The sequence below is a fragment of the Tursiops truncatus genome, chromosome 9 (assembly GCF_011762595.2).
Source record: "Tursiops truncatus isolate mTurTru1 chromosome 9, mTurTru1.mat.Y, whole genome shotgun sequence".
NCBI classification, from domain to species: Eukaryota; Metazoa; Chordata; class Mammalia; order Artiodactyla; family Delphinidae; genus Tursiops; species Tursiops truncatus.
Genome location: NC_047042.1, coordinates 99,074,090 through 99,100,276, shown reverse-complemented (window position 1 = coordinate 99,100,276; position 26,187 = coordinate 99,074,090). Strand labels below are relative to the sequence as shown.

Below are 26,187 nucleotides of genomic sequence, written 5' to 3'. Positions count from 1 at the left end.
CAATCACCGTAAAATACTTGGTTTAGTGCCTGGCGTGCAGCCAGTGCTGAAGAAATGTTCAGCAAATAATTATTGCTCACTGGTCTACTTCCCCACATGCAGTTTATCTGTACTCATGGCTTATGCCATTCCACCAATGTCTTTAAAATGGTTATTAAGCACCTATCTTTAGTTCCTACTATTTGGAGTTTCAGAACTATAGCTCCCTTATCATGGGAATGCCCCTTCCTTCCACCCTCCAGCTGGGCATCTGACAGTCCTGCCAGACCTGGACTTCTTGGCCTCCCAGCCCCTCCAGCACACCAGCCAGTTCTATGCCCAAGCAGCTCCTTCATCTATTGCCTGCTCTCCACTCCTCCTGGTACTGGTGCCGAGAACTTGGCCTCTGTGCACCGGGGCTGAATCGAATCTTGGAGACAGAGTTCTGGGTGAAGTAGAAAACGATAGCTTTATTGTTCTGCCAGGCAAAGGGGAACACAGAGGGTTCCTGCCCCTCAAAACTGTGTGTCCCAACCCAGGAGGATTTGGTGAGGAGTTTTATAACAATGGTTCAAGGATGGGGTTGTTGATAGGGTTAGGGTGTGTGCAGTGCCTGCACTCCTTTAATCTGGTCTCAGGTAATCTCTTTTTTATTTATTTTATTTTATTTTTTTGCGGTACATGGGCCTCTCACTGTTGTGGCCTCTCCCGTTGCGGAGCACAGGCTCCGGACGCGCAGGCTCAGCGGCCATGGCTCACGGGCCCAGCCGCTCCGCGGCATGTGGGATCTTCCCGGACCGGGGCACGAACCCGTGTCCCCTGCATTGACAGGCGGACTCTCAACCACTGCGCCACCAGGGAAGCCCAGATGTCTCTAATTTTAATGGATTTAAATGTATCAGTCTTTTCTTATGGCTGGTGCTTTTGGTGTCTTGTTTAAGAAATCCTTCTTGTCTTTTGTGCTGAAGGTGACCAGATTGTGCTGGAGGCTTGGAGCTGTGCTTCAGGGCGTCTTCTTTGGGCCCTGGGTCACACTGCTTCCGCTGTGGGGCAGGCAGGTTCTTCTGGGACCCCAGGCTTGGCCGGGTAGGGGAGGGAGAGGCCACTTCCGGGGTCCTTCTACCATGGAGCCCAAGTTTCCAAGAAGAGATTTTCCGTGGACCGTGTCCCCACCATTCTTGTGAGTGTGGAAGGTCTTCCCAGTGGATGGGCAGGCCTGTGTCCCAGTGGGCCAGGGTTGGGGCAGGACCGAGCTACCACCTGTATGGACGCTCAGGCAGGGTGGGCTGTGACAGGGGCTGACTCCAGCTCAGAACTGGGATATCTGGTTCCTGAACTGTGGGTCCCTGGAGCAGATGAGGTGGGACAGGGAGAAAACTGGAGGTGGTGGAGCAGTAGGAAACCTCCCATCTGCCCTGTAATTCTGGATTCGAGGGGATGTAATGGCACGATTCTAACCAACTGCCTCAAGCAGAACAGGTGGCAGGCTTCTGCCTGTTGGGGGACGGGGAAGACGTCCTGACTCCTTGGCCCTCACTCCTCAAGGTCACCTGGGTTAGGCAAGGATGGTCGCACTGTTCACAGTTCCCTTCCCAGGACCCACAGTGCCTGCCACATGGGAGGCATTAGTAGATATTTGTTCAGTAATACATTGACAATTTTCAAAGAATTGTGTAAAAAAATTAATTTTCTAGTTTCTCCTGAAGAACACTTTTTGTAGCCACTAGGTGGCGGAGTTAATTACATCAAGCTGGCTTGTGCGGGGGGTGGGGGGTGGGGGGAGGGGTGGAATTCAGATAGGGAAGCAGGCATTTGAATTTAAATTCAATCTTGTTTTAATTCTGTTTTGGAGCCTGTTAATTACTAAGTTTAAAAAACATATTGTCCTAAGAAATATTCGCAGGATAAATCTGAGATAAAGACCGTGGTGGATGACTTTCTTTCTCAAGCTAAAGATGGTATGAATTTCTCTTCTACATTGTTTCCAAATTCAGTCATTTTAGGGCTTTGACTAGATGTAAATTCTTTCCATTCTTTATTCAGTTAAATGAATGTCAACTCAGTTTGCCCTTTTGCTCTGAAGTGATCTTTTACTGTCAGAATGTGGCAACCTCCTTTGTTTATTGCATCTGGCAGATCTGAGTCTCTGGGACTGACCCCTTCCCAAGTCCCCCCCCACCCCCACCCCCAGAGCTCTTCCTCAGCTTCCATCCCCGTTGATTACCCTCCCTCGTTCTGAACAGCTTCAGAGAGTCCTGGATCTTCGGTTTTCTCTTCTGTAGGAAATCAGGTATCTTGCCAGCCCTGCCTTTTGTTTAAAAATTTTTTTCAAAAGCAATTTGTTTATTTGAAAATACAGGGCTTCCCTGGTGGTTCCCTGTTTTATTCTGTTTTATTGCTTCTGTTTTATGTTTTGGTGTTTTGGCGGCGAGCCATGTGGGATCTTAGCTCCCTGACCAGGGATTGAACCAGCAGCACCCCCTGCATTGGAAGGTGAAGTCTTAACCGCTGGATTGCCAGGGAAGTCCCTCACTAGGGTCTTTGGACTGGGTGTTACTTGGTCAGGGACAGGGGGTCTCTGGGCTGGGCCACTACTGGGGTGGAAAGACAGGAATGATGCCCCTTGACACTCACTGTAATGACACTTTTCTCCTCCCCAAACCATCCGCTCTCCATTCCTGTCTCCCCTGGACAGCACTGCTGCCCCAAACACACAGACACAAGCTTTAGGCACTCACCTCCTTAGATCGGTATTTTCTCCAGCAGCACAGACACAGGGGGACCAGAGACGCTAGAAGCAGCAGAGCCCAGACCCCCAACAGCATGGCATTGATGCTTATGAACAGGGCCTGGGGACAGAGGACCGAAGCTCTAGGCACCCAGAGAGACTGTTGCCATTTGTGGTCTGTCTTCAGGCTGATCATGGCACAGGGTCACTCTCCACCCCATTCATCCCATCCCCAAGTCGGTAGCTTCCGGGGTGGGGGGAGGCTGACGAAGGAGCCCGGGGTGGGGGTCAGTGGGTGTAGCATGCAGAGAGCGGCCAGTAACCCCTGTCACCGGGTCTCAGCGTCCCCATCTGAGCAGCGATGGGCTTGGGCTGTGGTCTGGTTCCCTGACAAGCCCAAGACTTGAACATGCATTTAACACCTTCGTAGCTCTTCACGTATTTGCAGTATTAGCTCCTTTATTATGAGTTCAGTGTTTGTATTTCCCACAGATCTGTACCTCCCACAACCACAGGAACCGCTTCTGTTTCGTTCGCTGCCACGCTGGGGTGACGGGAGACATGCTCAGGGCAGAACAGGTCACGCCCTTCTTGGTGGACAGCCTCACTCTCCTCCACTGTCTGACCCTCCCTGCCCACCGCCTGCTGCCTTCCCCGGCCCGGCTACCTTCAGCATGTTCACATAGGAGGTGCACAGCTGCAGCCTTCCCTCGTCTGCACTCGGAGAGCTGGGGGCCCCGGTGGGCCTCCAGGAAGGGGAGACATCACAGATACCATTAAAGAGAAAATGGTGGTACTCATGGAAACTTCTAGCCCCAATGATGATGGCGGCTGTGGCCGTGGAGAAAGCTGCCAGGGCGAGCAGGGTCCTCAGCAGGGCCTGGTGAGGGCAGTGTGCAGAGACAGACCTTGGAGACTCAGTCTCTTTGGAGCCCAGCCCGGGACGAAGAGCGGGAAGTCTAGTGGAGGGGGCGTGGGATGGGCGGCAGGCTGGGGGTGGCCTCCAGCTTCCGGGGCTGGTGTCAACCCCTCCCCGAACTCACCCAGTAGGTGCCACCTCGTTTCTCATAAATGAAGACGACAGCTCCAGCCAGCACAGCCTGGGGAGGGATTGAAGCAGCAGGGGTAGCCCGGGGCAGCCGAGCCCCACCCCCAGCAGCCTGCTTCTTTTTCCTTCCTCAAGTCCCACAGGCAAAACCAACCGTCCTGCTGGCCTTTCCCCACAGCACCTCACGTGGACCCGAGGTTTTGAGCTGAGCTCTGTTGTCTTCAACGGTGAGGGTATTGAAGGCCGAATCAAACGCCCGAGGCTGCAGGACCCTCTATTTTAGGGACATCAAAACTGCTCATGGTCAAGCCGGGTGTAAGCCCCCCTTCCCTTCTCCAAAACCCTCTCTTTTTAAGCAACACCAGGTGCTTTATGAAAGCTCCAGGGCGGTGGGGTGGAAGGTCCGGGGTGTTGGAGGAGCTCTCAGTACAGGATCAGCGTCCGCTGCCTCGGGGTGAGGGCAGGCGCTCGTTCCAACAGCGCTCAGCCTCCCACCCAGCGGGTCTTCCGGGACAGGAAGTCTGGCTGATGCCAAGGGAAAGATGGATCTGAATCCTGTCTGGGAGTTCTGTAGCTAATCTCAGTGTTTTCGGCCGTGGGGTGGATGACGATCATTACTTTGGGCTCCTCTCTTAATCGATATGTGTGTTTTGCTCTTGTTCTGTGAGGGTGGGCAGGACAGAGGGCGCCTCCTTCCTGCTATGATCCGCCCACCCATCTCCTGCCGCAGATGGCACACGTCCATCTGCTGACATAGCTGCCGTTGTCCGGTGAGCCCCCCTGGACTTCCCCTGTGTGCAGGGCCTGCAGAGGGCAATGGGAAACCACCGGGGGGGGGGGGTACATCTCCCTTGTACACACGCTCCAGCACGTTCCGCCTCCCTCCATCTCAGTGCAAGTGCCTGGAGATGAGTCCTGTCCTAGATCCTTAGCTGATCTGCTGCTGAAGGTGGGAGAAGAGGTGGGAGAAGCCCGGTGCAGGGACCCGGGAGAGCTGACCGGTGACCGTGGCTCTCCCAGCCCTTAGCTCAGCTGGTTTCCCGTCTGTAGAAGCCTGGTGTCAGCCTAGAGATCTGGGAGTCTTTTCAGCTGCAGTCTACATTCTGATGGGGTCGATGGTGGTGGTCTCTCACCTCTGATAGGGGGTCCCTCTGCCCACGGTCCTCCCGCCCCACTCACCACAGCCCCTGTCCAGATGGGGGCTCCCGATCCAAGCAGCGTGGTGTAGTAGGAGATGAAGAGGAATCCCCCCAGGACCCCACTGAACACCCCCAGCACGATCTGCACCGCCTGAAAGATGAAAAACCCAAGAACCCGGAGCCCGGGTCCCAGGCCCAGTCTGCGTCTAAGCCTCAGGGGAGTTTTGAGGACTTTCCATTCCATGTACTAAAGGTTAGAACCCTATGAAAGGGGAAGAGAGAGAGAAGAGAGGAAGAGAGGGGGCACGAGAAGGGAGAGGACAGGAGGGGAGAGAAGGCGAGGGGAGGGGAGAGCTAGCCCACGCTGGGCCGTGAGAGGATGAACTCCGGGTTCCACCAGCTGGGACTTTAAATGGTCAGGGGCTCCTCTGCACCCTTCAGCCCACAGCCCACCCTACCTACAGCTTTCACTGAGAGGCCAGTAAGTGAAGGAAAGGCCGGAACTTGATCTCTAGGAAGAGCATAAGCATCCCACTCAGAGAGAGGCTGGCTGGGAGAGCGTGCAGCCAGAGGAGGGGGCTTACCCTTCCCAGTCTGGGGAGCCTGGGCGCCCGTCCTCGCCCTACTCACCCAGGAGGCCACCAGCAGCCGGCGGTGGCCCAGGGCCCGGGAGGCGGCGTGCGGCGAGGGCACGTGGGGCTGCAGCAGGGGACACCTACTCAGCAGCAGCTTGGCCAGAGCCGACTCCTGGTGGATGTCCACCTTGATGCAGGTGGGCTGGGGAGCCCCAGAGGCCACGTCCCCACCATCTGCCATCTTCAAGCTGGTGGACACCCGCCTGGGAGGGAGGAAGGGGGCGTCAGGGGGAAGAGTTGGCAGGAGGTTTGCACAGATTCCATGGGAGCTGGCGAGGCCCCCGGTCACAGTGCAGCATCTGGGACCTGCCTTGAGGGGTGTCATGTGAGGGATCCCTGCGTCTGCTGAGGCTGTGGCCACCGCCCAGCCCACTGGAGCTGCCCTCTTCACCCTAGACCTGCTGTGTCTCCCCATCCTCCACCCACGGCCTCAGGGTCTGGACCAAGCAGTGCCCTGGAGCCCTCACCTCTCTCCTTTCTGCTCCCAGCCCGCTTGTGTGATCACGGCCCTCACCCTGGCTTTCCCCCCTGCCTCTCCCCCTCCAGAGCCCTCAGGCTGCCGGACAGAAGAGAGTCCTGGCTGCCTGTTGAACTACTGTTGAGGTATCTGCTTCCCAGCTGAGCCCGGGGACCCACCCCCCGCCCCTACATATCTCCCTTTCCATCAATGGCTACTCAGCCCCACGCTGCCTGTTCAAACTGCGTCCCCCAACCCTCTGCATGAAGCTGTGGGTGCAGATGGAGGCCCAAGGCCAGAATGACTTGACTTCAAACGGGGACGAGGCTGTACCTGGCCTCCACTCCTGTCGCCTTCCTGGATGCATGTCCTCTACACGGTGGTCGGTCCTTCCCTCCCCAGCAAGTTCTGGGGGGCCTTTGAGGGGGCAGGATGTGGACTCCTCCGGGGAGGGGCCCTGTGAGAAGGGTCTCTGGGAAAAGGCCGCCTGGGCTGAGGGTCTGCCTCACCTGCTCTCCTCAGGGACCGGCAGTCACGGTCGAGGGTGATAGGAGGGCTGGGGACGGCTGAGTGGGGGCTGAGAACCAGGCAGAAAGGAGAGGGGTTTGGTGGAGCTCCAGAAAGGGAAGGATGAGGCAACTTCTCAGCACACAGCTGGAGCAAAGGGCCCCTCCAGGGTTTTCTAGCTGCCAGGGGAGATCACTTGGCTCCGACGCTCTGGAGAGCACTGAGGAGACTGCAGAGCTGACCAGCCCTGGAAAATCCCCCGTCCCCACCAGGGCAGGGGTTTTCTGAACAAGGACTTGCCTGTGCTGTGTGCACCGCAGCGTGTGTGCTGCGTGGGGATGAACACGCCAGCGTGTGCGTGTCTGTGCGCTCTGTCTTCTCCCGCCAGCCTGATTATCTACTCAAGACCAACCCCCCGCCCCCAGAGGGGCCCCTTTGGGCCAGCTCTTTTCTGGGAAGTCAAGACGCTGAAGGTCAAACCCTCATCACTCCACCCCTTCCTTCTGCTCTCTCCCACCCACTGCCGGGTGCCTCAGCTCTGGGCAGCTCTGCTCCACTCGGCCGCTGGTTCCCAGAGGACAGCAGGTGAGCAGGGCCCTCAGGTGAGCAGTCCAGGTGACCCGTCCCAGGAGACTCTCAGTGCAGGACCCTCTCTCTTTCTCTCTCGAGGAGTCTCCAAGACCAGTCCCCAAAGCCCCCATCCTGTCTCACAGGATGCCATTCTCCCCCCATTCCTGGTCCCTGTAGGACCTCCTTGGGAGGGAGGGATACACTAGATAGAGGACGTGACACTAGGAAAATGGCTAGGGAGGTCGGGGGGCCCGTGCCTGGCCGCGTCGGCTGGACTCTCCCTCCCCAGTGCCTCATGTCTTTATTCTGAGGGTGGGGTGGTGAGGCTCGGGTGGTTTCCTGGTGAGAGGTCCTTCAATAGCAACGGCAGAAGGTGGAGGGCCCAGGGTGTAGCTGGGATCCTGGCCCTCTCTCCCCAGCTTCAGGGGCACCGGGAGGAGCTGGGCAGAGAAGAGTGTCCAAGGCAGCAGGGAAGAGCCCCACACCCTGGGGTTAGGGTGGCGTGAAAGGGGATCTGCATGGGGCTGGCCTGGCTCAGAGGAAGAGCAGGAATCTAGGTTGAGCTGGGGATTGGAGCTGGGGGTGAGGCGAGAGGGGGAAGCAGTGGTATCCGGAGGGCTCAGAGGGAGCCGGAGCCCAAGGCACGTTCTGGACTCTGCAATATGGTGCTGATCGCTGAGTCCCAAGGAAGATCTGGCCAGAATCCCGGCTGGGCTTCCTTGTGTGTCTGCGAACAGGTCTGAACCTCCTTGCACGTCTGCAGAATCGTCAAACACCCGTCCTTTATACCGCACGGAGGCCAGGTAGGTGAAGAGTGAAACTGCTCTGTAAAGTCCATACGATACAAATGGGGAAGCCTTAAACTTATTGCTCTTGCTGGTGTTTTTAGAATTGTTATTAATAATGTTATGATTTAAACAGTGGTAAGTAGGATGCCCATGAGAATTACCTGGAAAGGATTTCCTTTGGAGCTAGGCAAGTTGGTTCTAAAGTGCCTAAGGAGAAGTAATCTAGCAAAAGTGGCCCTGAGGGGCTTCCCTGGTGGCGCAGGGGTTGAGAGTCCGCCTGCCGATGCAGGGGACACGGGTTCGTGCCCCGGCCCGGGAAGATCCCACATGCCGTGCAGCGGCTGGGCCCGTGAGCCATGGCCGCTGAGCCTGCGCGTCCGGAGCCTGTGCTCCGCAACGGGAGAGGCCACAAGAGTGAGAGGCCCGCGTACTGCAAAAACCAAAACAAACGAACAAACCAAAACAAAACAAAAACAACAACAACAAAAAAAGTGGCCATGAAAGAAAAAAGTAACGTGGGGGGGCAGGTCATGAAAGAGCTCAACTAAATATTAAACTCTGTACTCATTATTAAAATTACAGTAATGTTGCATGACTCATCAGATCCACCAATGGGCAGAATATAAAGACTAAAATAGGCTTGGATTCCTATGGGAATTTTATTTTTGCTCAGGGGAGCATTTTAAATCAGTGGGAGAAAGATGATATATTCCGTAAACAGAATATACTCTTTAGAAGTTAACCATCTGAAGAGGACAAACCAAAACCAACTTGGACCCATTTTTTCCAACTTACAAGGTAAATTCCAGACGGCTCAACATTTAAATGTGAAAACTGAAAACATAAAAGCACTTAGAAGAAAACATGGATGAATTATTATTTTATAATCTTGACATGGGAAAGTCCCTTTTAAGTACAATATAAAACCCAGAAATCATAAAAAATGACTGAAACCTTTGATTATATAAAAATACAAATGAAGTCAAAACTAAATCACAAATTGAAAGCACTATCTGTAACTCGCGTCGCCGATGGTAATTTTTCAAATACACGAAGAACTCCTATAAAGACCAAAACAAAACAGAGTAACGAGGAGTTCATAGGATATGAAAGGAAAGCTCGCAAAAGAAGAGGAAAAAGGCTCTCACACGTATGAAAGATGACCAACCTCACTCATAATAAGAGAACTGATACTGGAGTAGTCACAGAAAGCAGACTGGTGGTTGCTTGGGGCCAAGGGTTGGAGGGGTTCCCGGGGAAGGGACCTTAGGGGACTTTTTGCAACATAGAAATGTTCTGTATCTTCACTGTAGTTACGGTTGCACATATGTACACATTTGTTAAAAGTCACTGAGATACACAATTAAAAGGGGGCATTTTATTGACTAAAAAGGATTAAAATCTACAACGGAATGTCATTTTTCCAAGAGACGTTTGAAAAGATTAGAAAGTTTGCTGACACCTTCTGCTGGTCTCGGGGAGGAGCAGTGGACACTCTTGGAATTGCCCTTGCATAAGAATTGCATGGAAGTAACTCCATGGAGGGAAATACCTTTTAAAATTACAAATACACATTCCCATTGACCTGCTGATTCCACATTGCTTGTAAGAAAAAAAATAAAGGTCTATAAATAGGGGACTGCTTAAAACAATTATGATGCATTCGTACAATGGAATACTATGCAGCCATAAAAACGAGTGAGGACGCATTTTATGGACTGATGTAGGATTATTATTATTATTTTTTTTGCGGTACGCAGGCCTCTCACCGCTGCGGTCTCTCCCGTTGCGGAGCACAGGCTCCGGATGTGCAGGCTCAGGGGCCATGGTTCACGGGCCCAGCCGCTCCGCGGCATGTGGGATCCTCCCGGACCGGGGCACGAACCTGTGTCCCCTGCATCGGCAGGCGGACTCTCAACCACTGTGCCACCAGGGAAGCCCAATGTAGGATTATTTTTAAAAGATGGTTCTGTGAAGAAATCATTGTGCAGAAACTGTGTGTGCTATCCTGCCATTTGTGGGAAAAGAGAGAGAGAAAGAATATTTTTACATGTTTTTATATGTAAAAAAGTCATTGTAGGATATATTAGAAAATGATACTATTTTTCCACCTGGAAGACAACTAGCTGGCTAGGAGAGAAAGAGAGGAGAGTGGGTTTTAGCAGTATACCCTTTTTTATCTTTTGATTTTTTTTTTAACCATATGAAAGTGTTACGTATAAATATGTACACTATGTTGCTGAAATAATTCAGATTCCTTTCTTTGTCAGTCCCAAGACCCAGACAAACTGTATCTGACCATTTTGGGAAGAGGTCCAAGAGTCTATATGGTGAAAACTCTAGAGGTGATTCAGATTTGCATCCCAGATTAAGGTCACTGTGACAGAGACTTCCCTGGCGGTCCAGTGGTTAAGACTCTGTGCTTCCAAGGCAGGGGCCGTGGGTTTGATTCCTGGTTGGGGAACTAAGATCCCACATGCCGTGACTTGGCTTGACTCAAAGACTGTTTTCTCTCCCTGCACTCATGCAGTGTATTCCTTTTTCCCTTACTTAGATCTCAAACCTCACTTCTGTGCATCTCCCCAGCAGGCAGGATGACCCAAAACATGCTGGCTGTGAATGGAGTCGATGTGGTCTCTCCGCTGTCCCAGCCCACTCACATCGACATCCACATCCATCAGGAATCTGCTTTGGCACAACTGCTAAAAGCTGGGAGCTCCCTGATGAAGCGCCTGTCCCACCATCCTGCCAAGGCCAGCATAAGCTACGGACAGCTGGCAGTAGGGGTAAGGGCGGGATGGAGAGGTGGGTTAGCAAGGTGACACAGAGGAGGGTAACGCTCCTTCTTCAGTACGATGCGGAAAAGGAAAGTGGGTCGAATCCCCATGAAAACTCACTATTCGTATCCCATCTTGTTTGGGAAAAGAACGTTTGGGAAGTTTCGCCACAGAGATTTAGATGGAAAGGAATAGTGGATCCCTTCTTTGGGGCAACGTGAGCGGTCCCAGCCGGAGCTGGGGGGGGGGGTGGGCGGAAGGGTCCCTGGAGGCTGTTCATTCAGGTTAATTGAACCCACGTGGACAGAGGGCCTGTGACACAAGGCAATATGATGGGCACTTTGGGGGAAAAACTTCAGAGAGAATATCTAGGTAATAACCTGAAGGTGCCCAGCGTCCATCAGAAGGGATCAGGCAACTACACTAATGCCTAAAATTAAAGGTAGCTCAGGTGACATCCTTGGGAGGCAGGATGGCGTCCTGCAGGGGTAGGCATCTGAGCCAGACCTTGAATGGAGAAGCAGCGTGTTTAGACAGATAGAGGTGGAAGATGGAAGAAAAGGAATTTCCAGTTAAAAGAATGGCAAGAAAGAGGGCAAAGAGGCCAGAAAGCATAGGACAAGTTCTGTCAGGGTACAGAGGATGGGACTCATGGCTGATTAGACTGGAAATACAGACCAGGGCCATATTGCTGAGAGCCTTGAGTGACAAGGTGAGGAGTCTGCTGTCCTGAATCAGCTTCGATAGTGGGAAGACTGTGGAGGGATTCTGAGCAGGTACCTGAACTTCAGGCAGCCTCACAGCCAGGAGGTGTCCAGGTAAGAAGCATGGCGGGTCTGCACCTGCAACGTCGCAGCAGAAATGAGGAGGAAAGAGAGGAGTCCAAATCCTTTGAGGATGGGGTTGCCATGACTTGAGAGTGAGTGGATGTGGAGTACAAGGGAGGAGAGGAGTCCGGGAAGATGCTGAGGTTTGGAGTGAAGGAGACCGGAAAATTGGAGCCCTGGAAGTCAGCGAGGCAGACACTGAGGGTGTGCGTAGGGTCTGGAATTTGGACGCAATGAATCTGAGAAGCTGGCAGGACATGTAGGTGGTGACGTCCAAGAGGCTGTGATAGTTGGATCCTCCAGGAAGCAGACGCTGAGTGGGAGTTGGGTGTGCGAAAGGTTTATTGGGGTGTAACATCCATGCAATGAAAAGGGCAGGAGCAGGGCTGGGCAGGGGGAGACATCAGATCATGAGGCAGGGCTGACGAGGTCTGGGCCCGCCCAGTGGGGAGCTCGGGAGCAAAGACTGCCCATCACAGGAGTTCCATGTTAGCTGAAAATGGCCCTTGAACCACTGCCTTGCTTAATCATTGGCTGGTTAGCCACCCCGAAAGACTGTACCCTCAGTTTGAAAGATGAAGGGACCTTGAAGGCGCTGACCACTGTAGGCTGTCAGCTGACCACTCTCCTTTCCTGAAGGAGGTCATCATGGCCCATCATGGATGACGGGCTTCCCAAGAGAAAATGAGGAGGAAAAAAAGGAGGAATCATCAGGTGGGATGACAAATTGTGGTATTCAGGGAAAATGGGATTTAGAAAAGAATGAAGGATAAAAGGCTGGCAAGTCAGAGAGATGAGGGAGAACCAGGACGGGCTGCTTCACGGACGTTAAGGGAACAGAATTTCCAGAATCGGAGCTGCGGAGAAGTCAGGGCAGAGGAAGAGGAGAGGAAAGCCACCTAGGTGGGAGCTGGGGGGCTGCTCCTGGAGCAGGTGACTCACGGGAAGGGGTGTGGCTTTCCGCATCTCTTGCAGGTGACGCAGATATTGCTGGGGGCTATGAGCTGTGCTCTTGGAGGGCTTCTCTGCTTGGGGCCCTGGATTCAGCTGCGTGACTCAGGCTGTGCCTTTTGGGCAGGGTTTGTGGTGAGTAAGAAAGGGGTTGTGAGCTCTGAGGGAGGCAAGTGTTTATGGACAAGGAGAAAGAAAGTTCCTTTTGGACCTGGGTCAGGGATTTGGGGAAGAGGCCACAGACCCAGAGTCCAGATGCTCTCTGTTATGAGGAGGCTGCCTTGGGGGGGGGGGGCAAAACCCTTCCACCCTCTGTTTTTCTCTTTAAGGCAAGGCTGGGAATAGCGGGGCAGTTGTAGGTGGAGTCCTGTCCATCTGCTAGGTTTCTTTGCCTGTTCCTTGGATCCTGCTTCAAATTGGCTGTTCTGGGGCCTGTTGGGAGAAGTCTGATGGGAGTTCATTTCAGGACAGCCAACTGGAGGACTTTTCTGGTATCTTCTCTTCCTAGGCCATTGCAGCAGGAGTTGGGACCATTGTCCATGAGAAACACTGCGGCAAACTTTCAGTGAGTCTGGGCATCCTCTGTGCCCCACCTTGTCCTCTTCCCCCTCCTATGTCTCTGTTTTCCTGCCCTATTTTTCTGTCTTCTCCCCTTTGGTTTCAAATATCCTAAGCTGTTTCCTGGAGGGGTAGGGAGGGTTTCCTCAGCCAGGAAGCTGGGGAAGAGGAGACCGGTTTCAGGCCGGGACCCCACGGCTCTGCTATCCACAGAGGGAGTCTGCAGCCGGAACCTCTCTCTTCTAGGGCTTCATATCAAGTCTGCTCACCCTGGCTGGCATTGCCACGGCCGTGGCCGCCGTTGTCTTCTGTGTGAATAGTTTAACCTGGGAACCTGTCTTCTATGACATCAGCTCCGTGTATGATTCCTCAATCCCTGACACCTCCAACTTTGGGTACGAAGAGACTAGACGAAGCGATTCCTATTCATCGTGGAGGGAGGAGCGCTGCAGAGGCTACATGCAAATGCTGACGGTGAGAAAGGAGAGTCAGTCTTCCAGGACGCGTCACAGCTGTGCATTGGGGAATTGGGGCACCTGAGGGCAGAGATGTAGGCTCTCTGAGTTTCGACCTCATCCGAGGTCTTTGGTTCAGGAGGTTTTAACTTAATCTGAAGCCATTGTTCAGATCCTCATGGCATGAAAATTCCCTGAATCAAAGGGGATGAGGACAAAGAGGAGACATTGAAGCGAGGATTTCATGAACCACCCTTCCGTCTTTTCTGGTGTGTGGCTGTTATCAGTTATCTATTACTGCATAACATACCACCCCAAAATGTACTGGCTTAACACTGCAATTTACTATTACTTCTCCCATTCTGTGGGTTGACTAGGCTCACATGGGCAGTCCTCACTTGCATTTTCTCATGCAGCTGCAGTCAGGTGTCAGTTGAGGGTGAAGTCATCTAAGAGCTCGACTGGGCTGGGCCACTAAGATGACACACTCACACAGCAGGGAGCTCAGCTGGGGCTATCAGCCAGGGAGCCTACAACGGCTTCTCCATGTGGCTTGGGCTTCTCGTAGCCCAGCAACCAGGTTCCAACAGGGAGCATCCCACTGTGAGCATTTCAAGAGGTAGGAAATGGAACCTGCCAGGCCAAATAAGGGCCACCCCATACTTGACCTAGTGTCACTTCTACTGTATTTTGTTGATCAAAGCATTACCAGGCCCTTCCAGATTCTAGGGGGTGGAACAGTGGATCCCACCTCTTCACAGCGGGGAGGTAAGGTCACATTGCAGGCAAGCAGATGGGATGGAGTCAGTGGCTGCCCCCATAGTTGGAAGATGCAATCTGCTTTGGTGGGAAGTAGTTAGTTGGCCAGGGTCTGATCCCTCCTGGGGTAGCAAGATGATAGTAACAGCAGAAGCAGAGGAGCAGACCCCTGACTGTAACTGTTTTCTTCTTTTATCTTCAGGATTTGTTCCTAGGAATCCGTGGTCTGCTCCTGGCCATCTGTGTCCTGCAGGTCATTGTATCCTTGGCTTCCCTGGGCATGGGTCTCCGACGCTTCTGTGGCCAGAGCTCCCGGGCCCTGGTGAGCTGTTAGGGAGGCACTAGGGAAGGAGCGGATCTGGTTGGTGGAGCTCTAGGGATGGGAAGGACAACGGGGCAGGAACACTGCTGAGCAGGGGTCACGCCCCCCCTCACTCAGCCCTCTTCCCATGCTTCGCTCTGCCCTTCACTGTCTGGGGAGCATGACCCCATCATTGTGTCCTGGGTTGAATTCCGCCTTCTGCCTCTGCGCCCTTCTTTGCTCTCATTTCCCTACATTCCCCTCTTTCCCACGTCCTAGGTCTTGTCTAGCTCCCCTTCCTCCATCACCTTTTTCTTTCCTCCTTTCATTTGTCTGATTTCCAGTTCTATGGAGCTAACTCTACTCCAACCATTTCCTCCCAAGAATTGATTTTCCTCCTGTTTTTTTTTTTTTTCAGGATGAAGAAGGGTCAGAGAAGAAGCTGTGGGGGGAGAATTCAGTGCCTCCCTCTCCCCACAAGGAGAAGAGCACAGCTGTTGTCCTGTGAGCAGCCAAAGACCCTGCCTGGACCCTGCATGTCCCCCCAGAGTAGCCCAGGGCCCCTCACTGCCCCGTCCCTCACACTCGCTTCCTTAGGCTGCCCATCCTCTCGCCAACACCCTCACCCGCTATTCCCACTCCAGGGTCCTCAGTTCAGTGAACAGGTATTGTCACATTTTTCCCAATGCTGATTAAACAGAAACAACCACAAAAAATGATTTTGTGCAGAAAGGATGTAGTCTCCCTTTGTTGATACGCACGGTGCGTTGGTACACGTGGAATTAAATGAGAGTTATGGGTCATATGGAAACAAGGTCCCAATAAGACTTAATTTACATTCTGCTCTATATCCCAAGTGCAAAAACTCCTTTTCATGATTTCCTTCTGTTCAGTGTAAAGTGAAAATAACTCTTACATACTTAGAATCTTTTTACCTGCTAAGGTTTTCTTGAAGCATCTATAACTGATCAGTGGGCTTTACAGAACCATGTGAGACATGAAGCAAGATCATTTCCTCCCTCCCTCCCTTTCTTCCTTCCCTTATTCTTCCTCCCCCTCTGTCTCTTTCCTTCCTTCTTCCTTCCTCCCTCCCTCCTTTCCTTTCTTTTTTCTCTTTCTCCCCCATCTCTCTCTTTCTCTCTTGTTTTTTGCAGTAATTACTGTTGGTTCTCTCGCTATACACACACACACACACACACACACACCCCTGTTATTCTTCAATTTCATTGTAAATGATACGATTGATTAGTTTTTCACTTTTAAAATTTTCTATGTACAATGTAAGTATATAGACGTAAGCACTTCTGGACTCAGAATGGACCCAGGTTCATTTGTCCAATGAGCAGAAAGCCAAGTGCTGAGATGCTGAGGTGTGCAGCAGAGAAAGTGTGTGTTCACGAGGCAGCCAAGCGAGGAGACAGGAGAACAAATCTCATATCTGCCTCCCTGAAGGTGAGGGGCTTGAGATATTTATGGGATAGAGAAGCAGGGTGGTCTTAGGCATGGAGAAAGGTGATTGGAAGTAGGGAAAAGGTGAGGTAGCTGGTATTCCATGCCAGCATATCTGAGTTACGTGCTTCTTCAGGGGATACATGTCCAAAAATGGAGGTACTTAGCATGATCTGAGGGTGGAGTTTTCACCCCTCTGATGTCAAAAGGTCACTCACTGGACCCCTGGGCAGGCCCAGTTTTAGGGTCGTTGGTCCCAACCAGTCTTAGCCAGCTTAAACTGGACAGGAGCCGACTCCAAGCCTTGGAAAACAACTTAAGCCCCCGTTACTATAGTGACCCGTTCATCAGAGGTGTTATCTATAGGGGGCCACTAAGGAATCAAAAAATGATTAAGACAAGCTTAGTTACAAGGGAGGTTACGCAGGTTACAAGGGAGGTTACGCAGGTTACAAGGGAGGGGTTTTTAACAAGCGGCTCCCTTCCCTGCAGTTCTGTAGGATGAGCTCAAGAATTTCTGTTAGTCACCAGTTTCTGTTAGCCTTATGGTGCATGATTTCATCTCCGAAGGGTAAAAAAGCGGCCATGGTCTGTAGAATTAAGACGTCATAGGGATTCTGGCATTTTGGGTTCCAACATAGTGAGCAGACTTGCATTTCCATTGCGGTTTTATGAAATCTCCGAGAGGCAGGTGTTATTACTAGTTAGAAGACCCACAGCAGAACTGGCCAGGGGCCCCGCCCTTACCCCCTGCACAATCCTGCCCGACGATGTGGTGTCGGCAGGGGCAGAGCCGCTGGTACGGGTGAGGCATAGCCCCACCATTGGAGGTAAGGGTGGTGGGCTTATAGATAGAGATTTGTAAGCAAGCTTGTGTAATAAAGGTCAGAGGGATGAGGTGGTATTATGTTCAGACTATTGGACAGTGCTTGGCAAATTACGCACTGAGGGGCAAGTCTGGTCTGCCACCTACTTCTGTAAATGAAGTTTTATTGAAACACAACCACACTTCTTGGTTTACACATTGTCTATGCAACAAGGGCAGAGTTGAGTGGTCTCAGTAGAGACTAAATGGCCCACAAAACTTAAAATAGAGTTTGCCGTCCCCTGGTGTGGGAGACCCCAGTGGAGGAAGTAGCTAGTCCTACTGGGTGATTGACAGGAGCCGGGGAGCCTGTGCTCTTGCTTCCCCAAATGTGAATCTAGCATGGGCAACAGGGAGAAGGCTTTGCCCCACCCTAGACTGGCTGAGTCAGGATTTGCATTTTCTCAAGATTGGCAGGTGCTTCGTGCCCCCATCACCTTTAGAGAAGCACGGAGATAATCACATCTAGGTGTCTTGTTCAGATATAGAACAAGCCCCTTTGAATTTGATGTCTTTCATTCTTTTGATGCATTTGTTAACCTTAGCATTTTAAAAAGGAATTTTCGTGAGAAGAAACAACAGCAGGGCAGACGCAAAGAGGAAGCATCTTTCCTCTCTTCCTTAGCTTAAGATGCTGTGGGTTTTTTGTGGTTCGGTATTTCTAAACCGTCCCTTTAGAGCTGGATTCGATAGAAATTCTTTTCGTTTTTCATTCTGGTAAATAAACGACAACTTGGTAGTTTGCTCATTTGTTGATTTTGCTGCTGTTTTTCTAGCATGAAGCGATCTCTTACTGTCAGAGTCTGGTAGCTTCTTTCTTTTCCCCCTGACGTCTCTGAAGGAAGGGGTCGCCCCTGCATCTGACTTCTCCCTCTCCCCCATTTCTTCTTTTCTGGGCTCCACTGCCCTCCCTCTCCTTACCCTGTGAATAACCTTGGAAGTTTCATAATCTTTGTTTTTCTTTTCTGTAGGAAATCAGATATCATCCCCTTCTCCCCTTGCTTTTGTTTACTTGGAAAAACCAACAGTTATTTGTCTATTTGCACAACTCAGTTTCGGTGACCAGATTGTATTTATGCAACTGACTTCATGACCCTGGGATCCAGCAATTAATCACAAGCCTATTTATATTTACTGAAGTGTTTAAAACCATTCAGAGTGTAAACGGGAAATGGTTCTATTTTTCTTTTCCAATCACTGCTTTTTGTGTGTGTGTGTGTGTGTGTGATACGCGGGCCTCTCACTGCTGTGGCCTCTCCCGTTGCAGAGCACAGGCTCCGGACGCGCAGGCTCAGCGGCCATGGCTCACGGGCCCAGCCGCTCCGCGGCATGTGGGATCTTCCCGGACCGGGGCACGACCCCGCGTCCCCTGCATCGGCAGGCGGACTCTCAACCACTGCGCCACCAGGGAAGGCTCCAATCACTGCTTTTAACTGTGTTTTGTCAGCTCCTCATTTCCCCATTGGATATTGGTCCTTTTAACATCAGGACCAGATTCCAGATTCCACAACCTGGTCATTAAAATGGTCTCATGTTTGGTGTACAAGACCCAGTTCTGGTCATGTTTAAAACTGCAGTCATCAGAGCTTGGGTCCCCCTGTCAGCAGAGGCCGCTGCTTGGACTGGGAGGGTTAGGGATGTGCTGTGCTAGTGTGTGGCCCCTCCCTCTCCTTCCGGTTTCCTAAAGAGTCCTGAGGGAGGCAGGGGAGGGGATGGGGGTCCGGGCTTTCTTGGCTCAGCTGGGGGCCAGTGACCATTTGCTGATGTGATGTGGGTAGTGTCTGTTCTTGCGCCGTCTCGGAGGCATCTAGGAATTTCCCTGCCGGCTGCTCTGTTAGCTGCGTGGCTCAATCGGGAAAACTTCCTGGAAAAGTACATCCTAAGGAGACAGCTATGAAATGCCGGGGGTGGGGAGGGCTTTCCTGCGGTACGAGTATTCACTTACTATTTCTTGCCCCTGCAAGGCCCAGAGTCTCTTCAGAGATATTTCAGTGGATGGGATAAAGCCCCATCGCCTCAGGCTCCACAAAGAAGGCCCTGGAGCCTCAGATGCAAAGAATTGCTCACAAAAAAGTTGCAATTAATTTTTATGGGAAACTAACAGATGTGTGGACACGGGGTGGGGGGACGGGGAGGGTGGGATGAACTGGGAGATTAGGTTTGACATAAATACACTACCAGCTGTAAAATAGATAGCTAGTGGGAACTTGCATATAGCACAGGGAGATCAGCTTGGTGCTCTGTGATGACTTAGATGGGCAGGCTGGGTGGGGGGATGGGAGGGAGGTCCAAGAGGGAGCGGATACATGTATACGTACAGCTGATCCATTTTGTTGTACAGCAGAAACTAACACAACACTGTAAAGCAATTATACTCCAATTAAAAAAAAAATCCTTTCTGAAGTAGGAAGCAGACATTATGAAAGTGTTCATTTCCACGGTAGGTACTGCTTTGAACTTCTTCAGCGTTTATTGGTTTAGTTTTAGTTTCTCCCTCTCCCATCTTCAGTGCCCCACTCACTCCTCATTCAGGAGGATTTCTGCTTTCTTAGTGGTTGCCTTTGAAATCTTTTTTTTTTTTTTTAAAGCATGTGCACTTAACTAAACAAACTCTGAAGGTAACCAGTAACCTTATCCTCTACCTGAAAAGTACTGCGCCTTTAAAATGTTCCTTGTTACATGATATTCTTGAGTTTTAGTTCTATATTGACTTATTTCAACCCCATAAATTAAATATTTTATTTTTTTCGTATACTCAGTGTTTGTTTAACTTTACTTATAGTTTTATTAACGGGTAAAAAGCTCTCCTTTTCCTCCTGTAATTCAGGCCTTCTTTCTGATATCCTTTTTCTTCTTTTTTGAGGTACATCCTTTAAATGTTTCTTTAATAGTAAAGATCTCTTGGTGGTAAACCTTCTTAGTTTTTATTTATCAGAATATTCCTTATTATACCTGGCTCAAGATAGCTAGTTTCACTGGATATACCATTCCAGCTTTAGTTAATTATATGTAATTCTGGTTGCTTTTGAGATCTTTACTTGTCTTTGATGTTTAGAAAATTTACTTCAAAGTGTGTAGGTGTGCATGAATTTATTTTCCCTTGAAAATTCCTCCTGAGAAAGTATTTTTAAACATTCCAAGTCTCAGAGTTCACACAATTTTTTTTTAACCTGGGAAACTCTGAATTATGCCTTTGAATAATTCCTTTCCCACATTCTCTCTAATATTTCCTTCTGAAATTTTGATTTGCCGCATGTTAGACCCTCTCACTCTAGCTTCCTTATCTCCTAACCCGGTTTGTGCTTTTTATTTTTCATCTCTTTATTTCTACCTGCTGTGCTCTGGTTAAATTCTTCATAATTATTTACCAAGTTACCCAATTTCTGCCTCAGTTATGTATAATCTGCTTTTTCCGTTCCATTAAATTTTAAGTTCCATTTTCTAGATATGATATTTGCTTCTTTTTCAGATCTTCCTGCTCCTTTTTGATATTTTCTTGTTCCTAAGTCATGCCACCAATGACCTATTTTATTTCTCTAAACTTACTACATTATTTTTTTATTTTCTGTAACAGAAGTACCAAGTTTGAAGTCTTTGCTGTTTTTTCTCCCAACCCTCCCAACTCTCACCAATACTGTCTTATTTATTTTATTAACATCTATTTATTTTTATTAATTTTTTTTTACCATTTTGACCATTTTTAAGTGTATAGTTCAGTGACATTAAGTACATTCGCATTGTTGTGTAACCATCACTACCATCCTCTCCAGAAATTTCTGTTATCCTACATGGAAACTCTGTACCCATTAAATACTAACTCCCCATTTCCCCCGCTCTCCAGCCCCTGCTAACCCCCATTCTGCTTTCTGTCTCTATGAATTTGACTATTCTATGTACCTCATATAAGTGGAATTATATAATATTTATTATTTCGTGTCTAGCATATTTCTTTCGTGTCTAGCATAATGTCTTCAAGGTTCACCTATGTTGTAGCTCACATCAGAATTTCCTTCCTTTTTAAGGATGAACAGTATTTCATTGTACGTGGCACATTTTGTTCACCCATTCTTCTGTTGATAGGCGATTTGGTCTTGAATTGTAATGGTAAATAAACCCTCCTGTCTTGTCTATACAAGAGTGATATTAGAGAGAGTTGGGAGGACAGCTTCTAAATATTTGCTGGATGAATCAATAAATGGCATGAATTATTTTTTGCAGTGTGAGTAGAGTTTTGTTTGAACTAATTATACTGTCTGCAGTGGGATCAATGGGATATATTTGCGGGGTAATTGAGTAGGGCAACGATTCTCAGTGTGGGATTAGAATAACATTCCCACTAGGAATGAGAACCCCCTGGAGCTTTCACAAGCTCTCCTACCATTCTTGGTTGAAATATCTTGGTTCCACCTTTGGAACCAATGGACTAGTGTTAGCATGCAGTTTCATAAGTAGATGGCCCCAGCATTCACCATTCCCCAATTTTCTAGGCACAGCCCTAGATTTCCATTTGGGGATCCAGTTTTTCCTCATTGTCTGGCTGTGTGTTCATGGTGGGGCTTTATCCTCAGTTCCAGGCATAAGGCATGTGACCCAAACTTAGATGAAGCGCAGATCATTTCCCGCAGACCACGGTGATTGTTTCAGGAGTGGGCCCATTGCCCAACTCCGTCACATTACAGTAAATCTTAGGGCTACCAGGAAAAGCTCTTGCACTTGAAGAGTGCAAGGTTCACTTGAAGAGTGAACTTGAACCTGCAAGGATGTAAAGTTGGAGCTGTAGCCGCCACCTCGCCCCCACGAGAGGTTCTCCTGGAGCTGCCAAAGACCACACCCCCTCCACGGGCTCGAGAATGAGGACAACCTGTGGAACGCAGAGCTGAGAGGTGGGAAAGAACCACTCCTGAAGGTGTTGCTCGAGCTCTGAATCCAGCAGTGCCTGAAGCTGGACTGAGCCTTGACATTTTAGTACGTGCTCAGTAAGTAGTCTTTTGCTTAAGCTTCTTGCAGTTTGAAAGAGTTCTAATTAATAGGCTGAGAGACTGGGCTAAGGTAACTGGCATTTAAATGGGTGCCCAGGAGTCCCCAGGTCCCACATCCTAGGGTGCTGCACTCAAAACCGCCTGGGTGGGCTGCTGTTTTGTGGGGGTGAACCCAGGTGTACTTACTCCATTGCTGTTACTTGGGGGGATAAAACATTGTGATTTGGGGGTTGGAGGGAAATCACATGTGCCCCAATATGGTTTTTACATTCTACTGCCTCCCTTCCCCCCATTTTCCATGCCCTTAGGAGAGAATTTGGTTACAAAAATATATGTGCGGCATAACAAGTTGTATACATTCTTTGCAACGAATGCAAATATACACATGCACATATATGTATAATTTATATACTCATAGGATCGGTTTTTGGAAGGAAACACCAAAACTGGCTCCCCTGATTGCCTGGAGGGATGGAAATTGGACATCAGGAGATGAAGCAGGGGGACTTTTCATGGTAGACTCATTCCTACATTTTGAGTATTCCCTAATCAGAAAAGTAGTTTAAATTAAATTATTAAAAAACTAAAATATTTGAAGACTTCCACTCGGTCCCTTCTATCCTCGCTAACCCAGTGCCTGCTGGGCGTTATCACCAAGCCCATCTGCTTTGTCCCTTTACTACCTTAGATGGAGACGACAACATGACATGATCCAGGGATGGTCTGCATGCGCAGAGAACCCAAAGCACAGTCAGGCTTTAGGCAAAAGAGCACAAAAAACACGTCAACTGCCAAGAGCCTTTCTCCAAAATGATTGCGCAATCTCTCTGGGGAGAACTGAGGTTTCAAGTAGGGCTATGATACTGCATAGGAAAGCCCCTGTTTCTGACATTTGGGGGGTGGGGAGTCCCTGCCTGATGGACCAGAGTCGCTAATCAGGCTGCCTGGGCAGGGAGGGCCCCCGGGAAAGTTCCCGCGTGGAGGCCACAAGTTCAGGCTGCCGCCACCTTCATTTGTAGGAATGAAGACCAGGTACCTGAGGAAAGCAGAAGCCCAGCAAACTGATAGAGAAGCCCTGAGATGCAGAAGGGAAATTAAGACCATTCAAATAACATCTTTAGCAAGATGAGGAATTGCATTAAATATTGCATCTCTCAGCATAAGAAAGTGCTATCGATAAGGACAATTAACAGACAAGAGTTACTTAGAGATTAAAAATATGGTTGCTAGGGCTTCCCTGGTGGCGCAGCAGATGGGGGTCCGCCTGCCGATGCAGGGGATGCGGGTTCGTGCCCCGGTCCGGGAGGATCCCACGTACCGCGGAGCGGCTGGGCCCGTGGGCCGTGGCTGCTGGGCCTGCGCGTCCGGGGCCTGCGCGTCCGGAGCCTTTGCTCCGCAACGGGAGAGGCCACAGCAGTGAGAGGCCCGCGTACCGCAAAAAAAAAAGAAAAAAAATATGGTTGCTAAAGTTAAAAAAAATCCAAAGAAAATCTAGAAAAGAATGAAAAAGAGGTATGAAATATGAGAGAAGAGAATAAGAGCAAAAGAAGGCCACCCCTGTGGCCATGGCTCTGTTAGAGAAACATCCACCAATAGCGGTGTCTGCAAGAGAGAACAGAGAAAAATCAACATGAAGAAAACTGCAGAGTTAAGAAAGACTTTAATTTGCAGAGTGAGAAGGCCCATTTAGTGGCCAGCACAAGAAACAGGAAAAAAAATAGACTCTTTCCCACGTAGACCCATCTTCATGAAAGGATAAGAAGATTCCAAAAGTTAAATAACAACAATAATGATTTGGTTGCTTGCGAAGGTATAGGAGTTAGATTGGCATCAGACCCAATCAGTCTAAGCTGGAGGACAAATGGAGAAATGTCCTCAGCATCTTGAGGGAAAATGATTTTGAATCGGCGTTTTGATAGTGCAAGTGAATCCAGTTCTTGAATGAAGGGGCAGAAAAATACTTTTATTTTCACAACATCTGGAATTCAGAAAGTTTGCCTCCTCCTCACTTTTTAGTGATAGCTATTTGAAGGTTTGCGCTGGCAAAACTAGGGAGAGATCCACCCAAAGGAGAGATGGGATCTCCCAGGGCATGTGATCCAGAAGAAGAAGGACAAGAGGTGCGGTTGGCGGCAGGAGGGACGTGGAAGTTGGGGGGGTGGGTGAGGGAGGAAGGGCAGGGTGAGGATATTTCATCTTCCCTGTGAGAACCCAGAAAGTCACTCCTGTTGACGGAACAAGGCCGGTACTCATAGATAATGAAGGCATCATTGGCTGAGAAAAAAGTAAAAATGCCAAAGAAAACTCGAAAACAACTTAGAAAGGGCATATATGAACTTAAGTTATGCATAAATAAGTCCTCAAACCACATCATCTTGGTACGCACCAACATTATCAGCACATGAATGAAACATTCAATTTTGATTAATCTTTATTGTCTACATACTTCATTTTATTTTGAATATTTATAATTTCAAATAGCATTACTTAGGGATTGAGCCCTAAAAGTACAAACGTTAAAGGACATTTTCAAGCACAAAAAACTATAGCCAATTGTAACACACGCACCCACGCGCCCTCAGAGCACATTTTCTACTTTCAGCGATCAGATCTAGTTTCATCTCTATCCCCCTCATATTTCCTCTCTTTGGAGAATTTGTTTTATTATGAAGGGTGTTTGCTGGTTTCTGTAGTGAAGAGCTGTGTTTAATACCAGATGAGACTCACATTATCTCCGCTGCCCAAATTGATCTTCAGAGGACCTGGTTTCAGAAAATCATACAGGAAGGATCTGCAAATGTTTAGTGATTATTTCTGGTATTGCATTTTTCATCATTCGTGGACTGATGACCATTTATGGAAGATGCTGGGAGTCGGAGGAAATCACGGCTACCCAACTGGAAGAATTAGCGGCATGTGTAATTAACCAGGATCCAATTGAGGCTTTAGCAGCAGAGAAACGGAGAGACGCCAGCTCAGTATGATCTTATATCAAACCTGAACATCTTTGGGTATTTGGACCTTTTAAAAGTTTCTTGAACACTTAAAAAATAGAAATAAATACTGGCCTTAAAAAAAAATCTGATTAATCTTTTATGGGTGACATCACTAAGCGTTGGTTTTTTGGCAGCTCAGCATGCATTCCTGCTCTTTCTGGGAACAGGCCCCTGGTCTCCTTTGGAAACAGTCCTCCTCGGCTGTAAGCCCCTGAACCTTAACTAAGTGACTCTGACTTCACCAGTTCTCAACCCAGGACTGGCAGGATGCAGGGCATCATGTGAGGCAGGGTAATCGGTGTATCCCAGCCCCAAGGCTTAGGTATGGGCTTGGGCTCCAAGGCTGTCCCACAAGACTCAGTCCTGGGATTTTTTTGTTGGAGGGTTGAGGAGAGAGAGAATATAGCAATGACTGAAGCTAGATACATTTCCTTTTCTGTTTAAGCTGTGTGAGTTGTACTTCTGTTTCCTGCAGCAGGAGGGGCCTGAGGGATTGGTTAGCTTACTTAGAACCAGAAACAAAATTGTAAAAGTGATGAGAACGTTGCCAAGCACACAGAACAGGCCAGGCTGACTGTCATTGCTGAGAGTGGACCAAAAAGTAGGAAAGCACACCAAAATTGGCAAAGGCATCTCAGGTTTCAGAAAGTTATCCACAGATATCCGTCCCTGATTCTGGGACCGGACATAATTGCTTACAAGTAGGTGAGTTTGGGGCTTCCCTGGTGGCGCGGTGATTGAGAGTCCGCCTGCCGATGTAGGGGACACGGGTTCGTGCCCCGGTCCGGGAAGATCCCACATGCCGCGGAGCGGCTGGGCCCGTGAGCCATGGCCGCTGAGCCTACGTGTCCGGAGCCTGTGCTCCGCAACGGGAGAGGCCACAACAGTGAGAGGCCCGCGTACCGCCAAAAAAAAAAAGTAGGTGAGTTTGAAAGACAGCAGCCATCGTGCACAAATTGTAAAAACGTGTAAAACCAATCACTAGAATCAGTAATTTAAAGTATTTTTTCAATTGTGACCCTTTCATACTAGTTTTGATTTTCAGTGCAGTATTTTTCTTCTTTTCCTTTCTGAAATCCTCGGTCACTCCTTTGGCTAGCCCCGCCCATTCCCAAGTGATTTGTCTTAACAACTGATGCTTGTTTGTACTTTTCTTGGTACTTGTTTATCTTTATTGAGGTATAATTGATACACAGTGAACTGCACATATTTACAGGATGCAATTTGGTAAGTTTTGACATATATACACCACGATTAAGGTAGTGAAAATATCCATCACCTCCCGGGAGTGTCCTTGTGCTCCTAGGCAATCTCTCCCCCCTGGCCCTCCTCTCCCCCCATGCCCAGGCAACCCCTGATTTGCTTTTCGTCCATGTAGATGAGCGTACATTTTCTAGAGTTTTCTATAAGTGGAATCAT

The 26,187-nt window shown here is 49.5% G+C and overlaps 2 protein-coding genes across 16 annotated transcripts; one reads left to right on the top strand and one right to left on the bottom strand.

Moving 5' to 3' along the window:
• Window positions 1-440: 440 nt before the first annotated feature.
• Window positions 441-6,504, bottom strand: TMEM176A (transmembrane protein 176A; the record flags this gene model as incomplete). The annotated part of the gene is made up of 7 exons (XM_033862706.2): window positions 441-1,325; window positions 2,718-2,828; window positions 3,375-3,587; window positions 3,751-3,807; window positions 4,935-5,045; window positions 5,525-5,732; window positions 6,320-6,504. Coding segments are annotated over 7 exons (978 nt in total), but the record flags the coding sequence as incomplete, so codon positions are not given.
• TMEM176B (transmembrane protein 176B) lies at window positions 6,487-15,214 on the top strand. Of its 15 annotated transcripts, none has more exons than XM_073810072.1 (8): window positions 6,487-7,078; window positions 7,801-7,866; window positions 10,441-10,637; window positions 12,431-12,541; window positions 12,915-12,971; window positions 13,211-13,438; window positions 14,381-14,500; window positions 14,898-15,214. In XM_073810072.1, the coding sequence occupies exons 1-8, from the start codon at window positions 6,832-6,834 to the stop codon at window positions 14,985-14,987; spliced, it is 1,116 nt and encodes a 371-aa protein (XP_073666173.1). In that variant the 5' UTR covers window positions 6,487-6,831; the 3' UTR covers window positions 14,988-15,214. The 15 variants fall into 15 exon arrangements, with proteins under 15 accessions (XP_073666173.1, XP_033719368.1, XP_073666174.1 ...); XM_033863477.2 differs by having other exon boundaries at window positions 10,438-10,637; XM_073810073.1 differs by having other exon boundaries at window positions 6,487-7,095; window positions 7,827-7,866; window positions 10,438-10,637.
• Window positions 15,215-26,187: the final 10,973 nt, after the last annotated feature.